Source organism: Numenius arquata, chromosome 1 (assembly GCF_964106895.1).
Source record: "Numenius arquata chromosome 1, bNumArq3.hap1.1, whole genome shotgun sequence".
Lineage (NCBI taxonomy): Eukaryota > Metazoa > Chordata > Aves > Charadriiformes > Scolopacidae > Numenius > Numenius arquata.
Window position 1 is genome coordinate 120,512,010 of NC_133576.1, and position 14,452 is coordinate 120,526,461.

The 14,452-nt window shown below is 35.1% G+C and overlaps 1 protein-coding gene across 5 annotated transcripts in view; it reads right to left on the bottom strand.

The window, feature by feature from the left end:
- SGCG (sarcoglycan gamma) overlaps nt 1-14,452 on the bottom strand; it is a 143,418-nt gene that overhangs the window by 67,320 nt on the left and 61,646 nt on the right. For 3 of the 5 annotated variants that reach the window (XM_074160326.1, XM_074160335.1, XM_074160303.1), the window contains one exon: nt 5,421-5,615. In XM_074160326.1, coding sequence (XP_074016427.1) covers nt 5,421-5,615 — 195 coding nt within the window. Of the gene's footprint in view, nt 1-5,420; nt 5,619-14,452 lie in introns of those variants that run through there. The other 2 variants (XM_074160318.1, XM_074160310.1) reach the window with 1 other exon arrangement.

The window sequence follows — 14,452 nt, forward strand, 5'->3', positions numbered from 1 at the left end:
ACATGAGTTTTAGAGTACTATCATGACAATCTATGACATTCAACAGTGACGTAAAAGTTTTGGCCCAAGTCTTCACTCAGTATAGTGTAGACACAAGGGATCAGTATCACGGGTGAAGATCTAGGCATACTCTATATCCTTCCAGTTAAATTATCTGATCACCATTGGTCACGAACACAATCAAAATGTCACAAGTGACCATCTTATGAATAAAGTCTATGAGGATAAAGAGTGCCCATGTGAAGATGTACTTAGGTCCTTTTACCTAAGAACAAGTGGTTGCAGGACTCAACTGGACTGTTGCGCTCCCAGATTAAAATTCCTCCTTTCCCTGGGAAAATCTGATCTCATATAGCCTCCCAGAGACCCATGTTCTAACCAACAGATTATCGCACGCTTGATGTTGGGAATCTTTTACTCTCTCTTTTTCTCAGTTGTTCTACTTCATATAAATTCATTAAATATTAATTGGAGCAAAAGCTGTAACAGAAGCTTCTGTCTCCAAGGTGAATGCTGTAATATCTGACAGCTAAAACATACGTTATCTCCAGCCCAATAAAAAATTAGTTATTCCATATAAATCAAATCAGTCTCAGTTAGAAAGACTGAGAAATGCCTAATTCTATAGTCTATACCACAATAAGGATTTGGAAAAGAACAATGAGAGAAGGAGTATTCTTGCATTTAATATATTCACTATTTTTCTAGTTAAATATTTTAGGATCTGATAGCGTCTAGAAGGATGAATTTTCATGTGATAGCGTCTAGTCTAGTGTAACTGACGGCCTTAAAACTGAAATGTTATAAGCTAAGAGTCAGCGGACCATTTTAAAATTATGCAGCCATTTTAATCAATTAAGACAACAAGGTAAAAGAGGAAACTAATGTATTTTTTCCTGTGACGCATTTCTCTTCTCTTTGTCAGAGGCATAAGAAAGATTAATAATGAGTTTTTCAGAGGAAATCACTAGTGTAACATTATTTATAGAAAAAAAAAGAGACTCTGTCTTGGCAAAATCAGATGACCAACCACAAGACAAAACTTTTTAAAAACAAAAATGATATTAAATGATATTTGTCAATATCTCTCTTCTGTTGGGAGGCTCAAAACTGGAGGCTTTATTATATGCATGTCTAATGAGTGCTGTGTAAAGTGATATAATCACTTCCCATGGTCTCTGCCCCTGTTCACACAGCCCAGGAAGCTCTTGGCCTTCATTGCTGCCAGGGTCACTGCTGTCTCATGCTCAGCTTGCTGCCCACCAACCCCCAGTGCCTTCTCCACAGAGCTGCTCCCTGGCAGGCAATCCCAGCCTGTGCTGGGTCCAGGGGCTCTTCCTTTCCAGGAGCAGGATTTGCATTTGTCCTTCTTGAATTTCATAAGGTTGGGCCATTCCTCCAGCCCCTCTAGGCTCCTCTAAATGTCAGCCCAAGCCTTGGAAGTATTGAACGGTACACTCAAATCGGTACCGTCTGCAAATTTAGTGAGCAAGCATTCTGTCACCTTTTCTAAGTCATTGATAAAGTTGTTAAGAAGGACCAGTCCCAGGATAGACCCCTGCAACACTTATTACTAGCCTCTGCGTAGAGTATAACACAGTAATAACTACTTTCTGAGCCTAACCATCCAGCCAGTTGTTTTTCTCTCATCCGGTTGTCCACCCTTCATGGCTGTAATGTCCTAACTAGTGTACAAGATTATTTTGGGAGACTGGCAAAAGCCTTGCTAAAGTCAAGGTAAGTGACATCTGGTGCCCTCCTGTTATCTATAAATCCAGGTATTCTATCATAGAAGGTAATGACATTGGTCAGGCATCATTCACTCTTGGTAAATCCATGCCGACTGTTCCCCATTACCTCATTCTCCTTCCTGGGCCTTGAAATGTCTTCCAAGAGGACCTGTTCCATCATTTTCCCAGGGACTGAAGTGAGGCTGTGCAGGTCATAATCCACCAGATTGTCCTTTTGGCCTCTTTTTTTGAAGACAAGTGCAACACTTGTGTCTCCCCAATCATTGAGGATCTCCCCAGTTTCCATAACCTTTCAAAAGCAGCAGAGGGCGACTTTGCAAGAGAATCAGACAGTTCTCTCTGCACACACCTGCATCCATGGATGCAGTCTATTTTGTTGCCTTTGTAAGTCTTAACTAAAGCCAAGCTTTGGCTTTCCTGACACAGGAAGCCTGACAGAGTTAAAACTCGAGACGCTGTCCCTCCAAGATCCAGGAGAGAAAAGGAAAAGAAGAATGAGACATATCTGATACCTGCGAATCAATTTGCACAACTTGGGGATGCTCATATGTTAGGTAATTGGGACAGTATGAGAAAAGAAATATATTCTCTGTTCAGGTAATTCCCTTTTAGTCCAGATTTTACGAAATGAAATTAAATTCTGTTCAGTTAAGTCATGTTCATTTTTGCTGAAGACCTCTCAAACAATGGAGTTTAGAAAAGTCTCCATCTTTCATCATCGTTAGGAAGTTCTACAAGGAGATTAAAATCTATTCATTTTGCAGCATGTCTATGTCTCATTCGTGTTCTCCTTTATCAGCTTAGGTTGTTTGCTAGAATTTATCAGACTGTTTTTTTGGAATTGAGACAGAAGATGTGTGTATGGATTAATTCTATGCCAGAGCTTGCTGAACCTCTGTTCATAGTTTCATCATTATTTTAATCTGAAGCTATGAATAGACATAGCAGGTGATTTTTTGTATACTCTAAGTTATTATTTAATGAAAGATTTAAGGATGCTATACAGAAAAAGGAAAAAGAAAATCATCCTGTAAAATAAACTTTGAGGTCTAAGTAACAGTTTTGTCAACTTTGAGTGGGCTCATGAAAAGGGCTGTGCTACAGAACTCTGCCAATCAATCACTAAAGCACCAACAAAGGCAAAACTGTTTTCCTAATAAAATTACATACTACAATTATCTTACATTGAAAGTTTTCATGGAGGATAAACTCTCTTCAGAACTGTACTATAAAAATACCTTTTAAAATGTTTATCATGTTTTTTTCTAAATATATTTCTCAATCTTAGAAAGTATACAACTTTTTTTCTTGTCTTATTTTAAAGAGAAACATTTTTAAATATTTTATTAGCTATTAATATTCTAATATTGTTATCGGGGATAATATTTGAATGTATTTTTTTAAAACTAGGATTTGAATACTTTTAAAGTATTAGCTAAAAATACAATATCTATTATTAAACATAAGTAGTATAATCTCTACGTAATATATCTAGAACATATAATCAATTGATATAAAAAGTATCATCACAGCTGCCAGACTAATATTTGCCAAGTAACTGATGACTGCATAAGATAATATTTCACAATTACTTTTAAACTCTTCACAATGAGGGGTATGTTTAATTGGATAAGTAGGATATATATCAATCAACTGATTTCCTAAAAAGCAAATACCTGCTAACTTTGAACTTAAGAACCCTAAAAATCTATTCCTGAGACTATATCGTTACTTCTCTTTTTCAAACACTGACCAAAAACATGGAGGCATAAATGCTTAATTCCATCAGGAAAAGGATTTGATGATAGTGTTGGTAATTTCTATGACTGTTACCCTCATTCTTTACAAACTGTATCTCCTTAGAAGCAGAAAAGGACTGTGATGCTTCAATCACACTTCCAGATTTCGAACATGAAGTTAACCCCTATATTCTTTCTTAGAGTTTTCTCAGAGGCCAGCAGTGCTTCTCTGGATGATACTTCTGGTATCTTCAGAGGTACTTCTTGTCTTGACAGATATACTTTATTAAAACTATACCCAGCAAAAAAAGTTCTCTGTTCTTAAATACCTCACACCTATTTTTGCTGAGGATTGTGACATACACGTGTACTTTGCACAAATGTTCTTATAGTTGATATTTAGCTGAAACATAGGTATTTCCCTAAAATTATCCCAAATGAATGAAGGCATTACAGTTAAGTCACTGTTTAACCAGGTATGTCATGAATACAGATTCTTTAACCAAGAACTAGGAAAACCCTTATAACCACGGCATTCATAGTCCACCCTGTGAAAGAATGTGAGCCTGCACTACTTGAGCTGTGATTCCACTGCTCTTGTCGCCAGGGAAGAAGGATCAGCAGATCAAGGCATTCAGTGCCTTCCTCAGAGATAATTAGTAGGAGATAGAAGTTTCTAGAAGTGGGGTTTCTGGTGCTATTTATTTAGACCTGACTGATATTGGAGAAGAAATACCCAGTTTCATACAGTGAAACCAAACGAACAGAAAATAATTTTTTAAATTCCTTAAAAAATCTGAGCCACACAGAAAAAAGATTTTAAGTTATTCATGTTCTCTGTGATTCATGATGTGCAGTCACTAAGCGCACATCTTCCATGTGAACTGCATAACAGAAAAATTATATCTGATCTAAGATGTTCTGCATTGTAATCTGTATGAAAGTAACAGCGCTGAAAACAATTTATGTGGAGGAAGAAACTTGTGGGAGTTCAAGCAGTAGTAACTATATTAGTTAGTGACACTTAAAATTAACCTACTTTATAGAAAGAGAAAGTGAAGTATAGAAATGCTTCTATGAAGATAAAATACCTTTCATTTAGTGACAGAGGCATAATAACAATAGATAATGGGAAATTTAATATAACTCTTTCCTTAGTAGCAGGAGCAGAGCTGTAGGAATTTACTATTATTGGTTTTTTTGCAACAAGTCTATTCATATAATCTGTGCATCACAGCTGCATTTTAGGAACAGATTAGCTTAGCTTCAATATTCACTGATGCATTTCATTGCATTCTGACTAAAGCCAAATCTTCCAGACTTCTGAAAGTTATCTTTTAATCTACTACATGAAAAATTACATTATAAATATTAAAATATACATGACAGTGGAAAATTATTAAATTATTCCGCAGTAATACAGCTGCTTAGCCTTAAGCACAAAGTAGTAATAATGGCCTCCAAGCTATCATTAATTGGGCAAATAAATTGTTAAATTTTAGATGCTGATAAACAGGAGAAGGAAGCTAAGAAAAACCAGCAACTGTCAGCAATATTTTAACACTAAGGAATTCTGTATGAGATAAAATTACAGCAAACACATTTATAAAATATAAACTAAACAGAGACTATGAGATAACATTAAAATACATTCTCTTAGAATGGATGGAATTCACTTCAATATAAGGTATCAACAACTACAGTATTTTAAAGAATATTGCCAATACAGGAATTACAGATCAGTAAGTATGTTCAAAGATAGATATTTCTTAAATACTTTCAACCAAAGTACAAATTATAATTGAGAAGGAAGAAAAAAGAACCTTCTATTACATACAGCGAAGCTGATACGCATACGAAATAAGCGTAGTGGTGAAGCAGGAAAGAGAAGAGAATATGAAAAGAATGGAAAATTAAAGAGGACACTTACTGGAGAAAACCACATCACTTTAAGAATCCAAATTGTCAAAGAAAAATTCACAACTAGGACGATAAGCAGAAGGAGAACAAACAGGTAGAGGCAACGCTTTCTCCAACCATAAATTCCAATTTTGTAGACATATTCATTCTTCGGCCTCTCTAGGCTAGTGCCTGGTGTTGTTGTAGTGTATTGTTCACGTACCATCTGCTATGTAAGAAAAAAAAAAAAGACTGCTTAGTTGTTTGAGTTAAATTAAAAATATTTATATAAAAACCCAAGGAAAATATGAAGACATAGCTGTAATACCAAATTACTAAAAACTCAAATGAATTTTTAGCTGGAAAGAATCTTCATCATGTCCCATTCAAATTGCACTTACATCTTACTTTTTGGTACACACCATGTGATGTTTTAAAATACGAACTGCACGAATGGCCTTTTTGCAGGAGGCTTAAATTTATTTTATCCTGTATAGAATGACAACACTTTCCTCCCATTTGTCATAATATTCTAATTCTCCCATCACAAAATATTTCATACAATCATATAATAATATGCGGCTCACAGAAAAATATTATTTTACTGTAAAAATAGTTAAAAGTGGTAATGGTATATTTTAAGTACAGGTTTAAAAACACTTCTACATATTCTTTCCTCAATTCAGTTAGAAAATACATTTTTTGTGTTGCAAAACTTAACTGCGTACCACTGGAATGCCAAAATATGGTAAGCTTCAGAATCTGTATATAAAGAAATGAAATGGTTCTTAATAATGTAAAGGAAATAATGATTTCTCAACTTGTATCAGCTAGTCACATTTAAAGTTTAATTAGCAATAAAAATATTACTTACTGGGTTTAAACAACTTCCTTCACCTTGTATTAGAGTTCTTAAAGAAGCATTTGAATTAATTAAAGCACGAGGATATTCACTAACTTTCACCTTTACAGGACAGACACCACCACCAATTCAAACCATTCATTAAAGTTTATAATTTCAGCCAAGAGAATAAAATCCCAGCAGCTGAAGCTGCTTATCTAGAACAACAGTAGGCAACATCTGTCTCACTTTCACTGACATAAAACAAAAAAAACCCAATCCAACCATGGATGTCAAAAAGAAAATAGGTATTGGAGGTTCAAGCACTCCCTATAAGCCAGGTATATCCACAGGCAGGCATCTTACCTCCAAAAACCACAATGTAATGTTCCCAAATGAGAGCGCCTTCAGACAGGTTTCACACAAGGTCTCCTCTCAATTCTGAATTTACTCCTGGCAATGAGATCACTGTGCTCTGCACACACAACTTTCAAAACATGATTAAATTACATCCTTGCCCAGCTGCTGAATTACTCCAGGTCGTTAAAGAAGCTCTTTTCAAGTCCCCTGCAGAGCCATCCTGTGTCTGTAACAAGCTTGTGGCTCTCAGTTCTAACCCTCATCTTTAGAAATACGTCATTTTTTGTTCCTGTAGCTTCCTATCAAACTACAAGACAGAGAACACAATATAGTTTACAACTGAACAGAAGTTCATGCATTATCTCTACGTATCTATGCAGTATTCTTCTTACTTCTGCACCTCCATTAAAAAAAACTTTCAATTTGTTGTTTATTTATACTGAATAATAAGACTTGATCATCAGCAGTTCATAATGTAACTGTGCTACAGCCATTATGGGACAATATTCTAATTAATTTGTTGCTGCTATCAGTTTCAGTTGCTCATACCAATATAGAAATATATCAGTACTGTGTATAAATCTTTTCATCTGCTGAAAATACTGAAAATAGTATAATGATTTATTAATGAAGAATCTTAGATTCTGAAATAACTTGGCTTAACAGTACTGCAAAACATTGCAGATTTACAAGATGGTCCTTAATATTCACCACATGAACTATGTTTGTTTAAAACTATCAGATTATATTTTTAAGTTCCATGTATTGCTCAAGGACCTAGAATTGACTACAGGATACTGTTTATATATTAATTGCTGCTATTTTTTTTTTCTGTCTTCCCGCTAATCATTGTTTAACAAACAGTATCACCCACAGAGAAGTTGCCCTTTATCTTAAAGGTACCTTACCATGCTCTGCCGAGTAAGACAAATTGGGACATTTATACATACAATGGCCTTCACAAAATGCTTAGAAAAACCTTTACCCTTTCTTCCACCCAGATTTCTCCCGGACACTGTAACTTATGGTATAGGATGCAGTAAATGTTCTCTGGTGACAACAGATAAACTTTGAGAAATAACCCGTGCAGGTCTTGCTCAGGTATAGTTCAACTACCTAATAACCCAACATACGGCACCCTCTGAGTTTCTTATTGTTTCCTTCATTACACAGACTTGCTAAGTGTCAGCATAACAAGAAAGGAGACAGACGTCAGCTACAGAAATTTCTGCAGTAACAGAAGCCCCCTTCACAAGATAGACTGCTTTTTTTTTTTTTTTTTCTTTTTTAAGGAGACAAGTAAAATCTACTTCTAAGAACACTCAAAAGGTTATTTCAATAGGGCTGTGGGGAAATGGACCATCCTTCAGAAACGGCACATCTCATGAAGTTAGGTCAGCCTTCAGCAACAAATCTCTAGCTGTGGCATCTCAACTTTGCTTATTCCTTGTGTTGCTGTCTGCTACATCTTCAAGGCAAATTTCACAATAAAATTTGATAGACTAAATTAATTCTCTGATCTTCACGTAAAGTCAGCCTTATCACAGTGAGTGTCTGAGGTTGAGATTCCTCTCACAATGTCAGATACCAAAAATTTAGCCTTCAGTATCTGAGCCAGTCAACCTGGACTTCCTTTTTGGTCAACAGAGATAAACCTAGGCCTGCTGGGAATTACTTATCTGACTTATTTTAAATGTATACTCTAGACATCCAATGAACTGCATCTTAGATGTGTTTAACTTCTCTCCATAAAAGGAGAAATAAAGAGAACCTGGTATGATTTTTTCATATGTTTATACTTACACGTTGTAGACATAAGCATTTGGTCAAATAAATTCCAACCAGAATGATTTCCAGAAGCATTCCAGTAATTTAACAAGAAGATAGGATTCTTTTCATTCCTGTTCTCCTCTGTTCCATTTTTAACCTGTTGTAAAATGTTTATTGTGCGATTTGGGTTTTTTATACATAATGTATTATGTACTGCTGTTTAATGAGGCGAGGTCAAAATCCATTATGCATTTCACCAAAAAGCCTATGAGTTTTGTGATTGTTCTCAGCCTTTCAGAAATTCCACAGGGGACATATTGCAGTGCAGTGTTGTTCCCTGCATAAATTATTTTTTCCTGACAGAAAACAGTTCTTTTGTTCCTGAGCATTACTAATACTGCCAAAAATTGCTTTGGTCCTAGCAAATGGGTAATGCTGGCCTAGACAACTGACTGCTATGAAAAGGATTAAACTTTTCTACTTAATATAATATTTCATGATTTTTAAGAGAATTAGTGGCTCAGTACCAAGTAATTACAAGGGAAATCCTTTAAGAATTGATACTGCTGGTCTGTTTCTTCTGGAAGAATCAACTTACCATATTATTGACTTACACGTTCATGAGCTGAAATGACATTGGAGAATAGTATCAGACCTGTCTGGAGAAGTCAGAGAGAAATTCTTTTATGGTTTGGGCTGTTTTAAGTAGCTGGGCTGAAAGGAAAGCCTTCGCCAGGCAGATCTCATAGTTGGCTGACAGGATTCAAGAGAGACGCTTAGAAGCAAAACAACAGATCTTTAGTATGATGATGAAAAATGTGGTTTGGAAATGGAATAACCAAGACACTGTAAATTGGTTGTGTGGGAGCATACTAAACAGACACCAAGAGGGAAGTGGTTACTGATACAGAATCACAGAATCGTCTTGGCTGGAATTTGTTGGAGAAGCAAGAAGTTTGCACAATGAACAATGACTTTGGTAACTGTTATCTTTATATTCTTTTACAAGGAGACAATATACAGTGACCAACTACAGAGAGTAAGAAACGTCCTGGCAACCTACAGTGCAGATAAAATCATAGAATCATAGAATTGTGTAGATTGAAAGGGACCAACATAGATCATCAAGTCCAATCATCAACCTAACACTGACAAAAACCATCACTAAACCATGTCACTAAGCACTACGTCTATCTGTCTTTTAAATACCTCCAGGGATGGTGATTCCACCACTTCCCTGGGCAGCCTGTTTCAATGTTTGATGACCCTTTTGGTGTAGAAATTTTTCCTAATATCCAATCTAACATGAATGGCAATTCAGTTTCAGAATGAAAATTCTGACATCATTCAAATGCGCCATGAAAATATGTATTATTTGGATCATGTCAGCAGTACCATAAAAATAAAAAAATCTTCTACTTAATTGGAACTGGAATTTCTCAGTGCTCCTACTCAAGGGCCCAGATAATCAGAAGTCAAATAGGATTAAGGTCAACTACTTGCATATTCCTTATGGATTTTTGTATATGTGGCCATAATTCCTGGGATTGAGCTCTATCATAGTAGTTTGCTATTTGAAAGTATTTTCCAGTTCTCATCATCTGTTTCACTGGGATCCTTTTTTATCCAATTACTTCTTGCCCATTTGCTGATTTAAAACAGATACTGAATGCTAATTAGCTGCCAAAAGATTTGTCATAGATTTTAAATGATAGATGTAGCTTGTGAGTTACTTATACACTGAAGGTATTTTGACCATGTGAGATTTTCTCACATGTTCATGGGTGACTTGGAAGTGTTGCATGTAGTGCATGAAATTCATGTTTATAGGAATACATATATGAGACGCTGATGAAAGAGCTATATGTTCTTTACACTGTGTTACTAAAGCTGCCGCCTAAAAATACGTAGCCATGACCGAACATTTCCTTGGATCTATTCCACCCTTTTCCATGCAAGACTTGGAGACTGGCCCCTCTGATCTGCATGATTCAGAGGCCCAGGCGGTTTTTATATTAATACCTAGATATTGAAAAACTGTCCATCAATAATGTTACTGTTGGATTTAAGTTAGTTTAGGCATCAAGTTCAAAAATCTATTCTGATAGCTCTGGAATATTCAATTAAGACAGCTGTGTTTTGAAGAAGGAATTTTCAAACTTATCAGTAAGCCTGCTTGGGAAAGCAAGCCTGCGTAGCAGCTTGTTAACTGTATTATTTTTAGGAATTATTTATCTGTAGGAATTACTGAAAATAGAACACCATTTCAATTAAAATAAGCAATCTCAGTTTATTTCAATTGTAAAAATATTTTCACTGTTTTTGTTCATAAATGGCCATGCTGTTTTCTTGAACGTAAATAAGATTCTCCTTAATGTGCAATCAGAACTGCATTACTCAAGTACTTTGTCATGTTGTCATAAAGCAACTAATAAACTAATAAACTAATGTAAATAAACTATTAATATTATTTAATAATATTAAACTATTAAAAAGCATAATTTAAACAGAAAAGTACTTAGTTGGTTAATGCTAATAACCAACTATAATTCCAGTAATAATTATATAATTATTAGCATTTTATAGTTTTGAACTGATTCCAAGTGCGCTGGGATTTTCAGCAAAGACACAAAAAGCTTAGCACTCAAGAGAACCTTTTCAAGTCAGAGTTTAGATGAACGGGTGAGGTTTCATGAAGAAATCTGCACCACTGATGCTCATACTACACATGTTCTTTTGAAAGGGAATGTCAGTCATCAGTGATTCTACTCTTCTCTCTTTACATGAAGTATGTTCATTTGCATGCAAGAAAATTCACAGTATGCGTGCGGATGAAAGAGGCGATAGTGCTAAACAAAAACAATTCAGTAGAAAGACCATTTTAGTAATTTAAAATAAATTCTCGTGCCATTATAACCAAACTGTAAACCGACATAAAACAACCTGTCAACTCAGGCAAGAGGGAACTACTTTTACAATCTGCATACAGTATCTTCATGGAACATTATGTTCAATAATGTTGTTTTTATATAATGCATTGGGCTAGATGGGTATTATTATATAGTATGAACATCAAAAGTACATTAAGGCTTCACACTTTGGTGCCATTCAAGCATGCACGCTTTTGTCTTTGTGGAGGACAGAAGCGGGAAATAGGTGCAGCTGGAGTATTTTCCTGACAAAGGAAAACTAGTTGAGGCAAACCTGTTGTTCAAAGAAAAAAAAAAAATAGAAAAGAGAGGAAACTTTCTGAATCCATATGGAAAAGCTTTCAAGACAAAATCAGAAAGGCAAAGAAAACTCAAACTCTCACAAGTAGACGAAAATTTTCTAATTCCTTTCAATCCTCCCTCGTTCCAACATATCGTATTTAATCCTGCCCAACCTTGCTTTGCTGAGATTTGTGTATTATATAGTATATTACAGTTTGAATTGTAAACTAGTGTCATCAGCTAAAAAGAGCTAGATTCCTGCAGTGTAATTTGTGGAAACTGGCAAAGAAATTCATATGGCCTAGTTAACTGTTTGCATACCCCGCAGTGCAAATTTACATAATAACTATGCCATGGTCACAATTAATAGCTTTGAACATTTTAAGTACCACTGCAATAGCTGAAAGGTAGTCACTACAGAAGAGGATGAAGTGTTATATTAAAAATTACTATTTGTCTAATATCTGTGTACTTTTGAATCTCATTTACAATAAATATTTTTTAAAACTCAGTTTTCAGTCTTTCAACTTGATTTATTTCTCCTCCTTTCACAAACTCCCCAAATATTAATCAGATCAGAAAGAAGTCTTTCATGATACTTCCTTCAGAACGAAAAGGCCAAGGAAAAATACTAGACAGATTTTTTTGTAAATTATTCCTAAATTTTGCATGCCTTACTAGCTTTTTAAGAAGTAGCTAGTTTCTGGTATGATAAATCCCATGTCTTTCACGTAAAATGCTTTCAAATTAATTAAAACCAAAAGTGACCTTCCTCTTTTTGAAATTCAGTCACCATTACAGCTAAGTTTCCTTGAGCAACCCTGAGTACTGTAATGTGGAAAAAAAAATTAAAATCTCACAATTATGTACTTTCCTGAGATTTCCAACATATATGTTACTCTGTCTTTGTAGACAATAAAAATTTTTTCAAGAACACAAAGAGCTTAGAATAACTGATGTAGAAGTGACTTAATGATGATGTGGGTGAGATACATATAGATGAGCGTCTCGTCCACAAGGCCATGGAGCTCTCATAACTTTTACAGATTTTAGTCTTTCAGAAGAGAGAAAAGAACAGTCTGTACAGTCATTGTTTTAATTTAACAATGAAAGACTGGGATCCAATAATGGTGTCAAGATCATTTAAGTATTTACACGAAGGACTGCAAGTCCACCAGGAGAATGGAAGATACATAATGTAGTGCAATCAATATCAGAACAGAAATTACTGCAGATTGCTGTGAGGTTTCTCTCTCTCTCTCTTCCCTGGACTTAAAAGTCTTTTCCATATGAAACAGAAGCCAGAATAGATTCATTCTGTTAGAGTCCTTTTTCTTTAACCACACACTTTAACGAAATGTTTATAATTAAGCTAGGTATAAACTAAGTGACTCAGACTGTAAGTAATTTAAAAGGCTTTCAACTAATACAAATAGACAAAACAGAAGGAGACTGCTTAATCTGCTTTTTTGGTGCTCTACAGTACAACAGAACATAGGATTTTGTTATGGAATGATGGTATACCTGTGTTACTGTGTTCAATTGTTCATGAGGTGATGAGATGTAGTCTTTGATTTATCATGTAACAGTTTTCTCAGAGTAATAGAATAGAGTAATAGAATCACAAAGGAAGAAAGTTGGAAGGGACCTGTGGAGATCATCTAGTCCTATTCCCTGCTCAAAACAGGGCTAACTTTGACATCAGAATTGGTTACTTGTTGGAAAAAAAGTTGCAACCACACATTAACAGGAATTTATTTTCTTAATAGCCTTAGTGTCTCTGAATAGTCCTGCTCAACTTTGACTGTCTAGAGTCTCTGTGGCAGCCTTATATGCAATTTAAAAAGATATTTATGGATTTTTTTCAAGTTCTTAAATACTGCTTGGATTCCTCTACTGTGTCGTTACATTTAGCCCATTGGAGTTTTGATCCTTTTTACCCCATTTGATGCAACTCACATGTTTTTATGAATACCTTCCTGCTTCTAACAACTCTTGTCCTGCTTTTTACCTATACTGATTTAGCCATATATTTTAAATATGTATTTACCCTGAGCATGTGATACGGTATTTTGAAATACCCACATGCAAAAATTCTTTTCCTTTTCACAGGCTAATTCCTTTTTACATAGTGTCCTTTTTTTTAAGTTCAGAACAATGTCTAAGATTTTTCGGCTCTCGTTACTCCATCAAAGATACTCCAACATGGCCAATGTTACAATATACTCCTTGACAACAACATGAAAGAGACATTGTGCACTACTCAGAATAAAGTTAGGAAATGACTCTGCTTCCTGAAAAACTGCTCCTAAAACCAGTCATTTATGTGATCTAAAAAAATGATCTGAATGTTGGACCTAATTATGACATTTATACTAAAAAGGTAAAAAAAAAAAAAAATATTACAGTTTCCTCTTGTAGTGTTTCTGATCCACTACAGCAAATCACAGTCAGTGTAATCACCCTGGTCAGGTCACTGGTAATATAGTCTATAATATTATCTAACATATTTATACTACTACTACTAATACTATGTTTAGATTGCACATTTCAGTCCATGAGCATGTTGATGTAACTGCTGAGTTGTTGATATAACTGCTTTATCAATCTGTCTTTAGAGTAAACTTTTGTTAACACACGCCACCACTTGCATGTCCTATTCTCTCCTGTCTTTCCCATATGTTTTCAACTTCATGTTACCCACTGACTGTTTTCCTTCTGTTATGTTTTCAACATGATTATTCAGGTTCACTTAGCTTATCTTCCTTAAAGCTTTAATTTTCCTATCTTATTTTGAGGCTATAGAAACATGTACAACTCCTTTATTTCCCAGTCTTCTACCTGCAATTTACGTGAGACTGTTTGTTTACCATCTCCTAC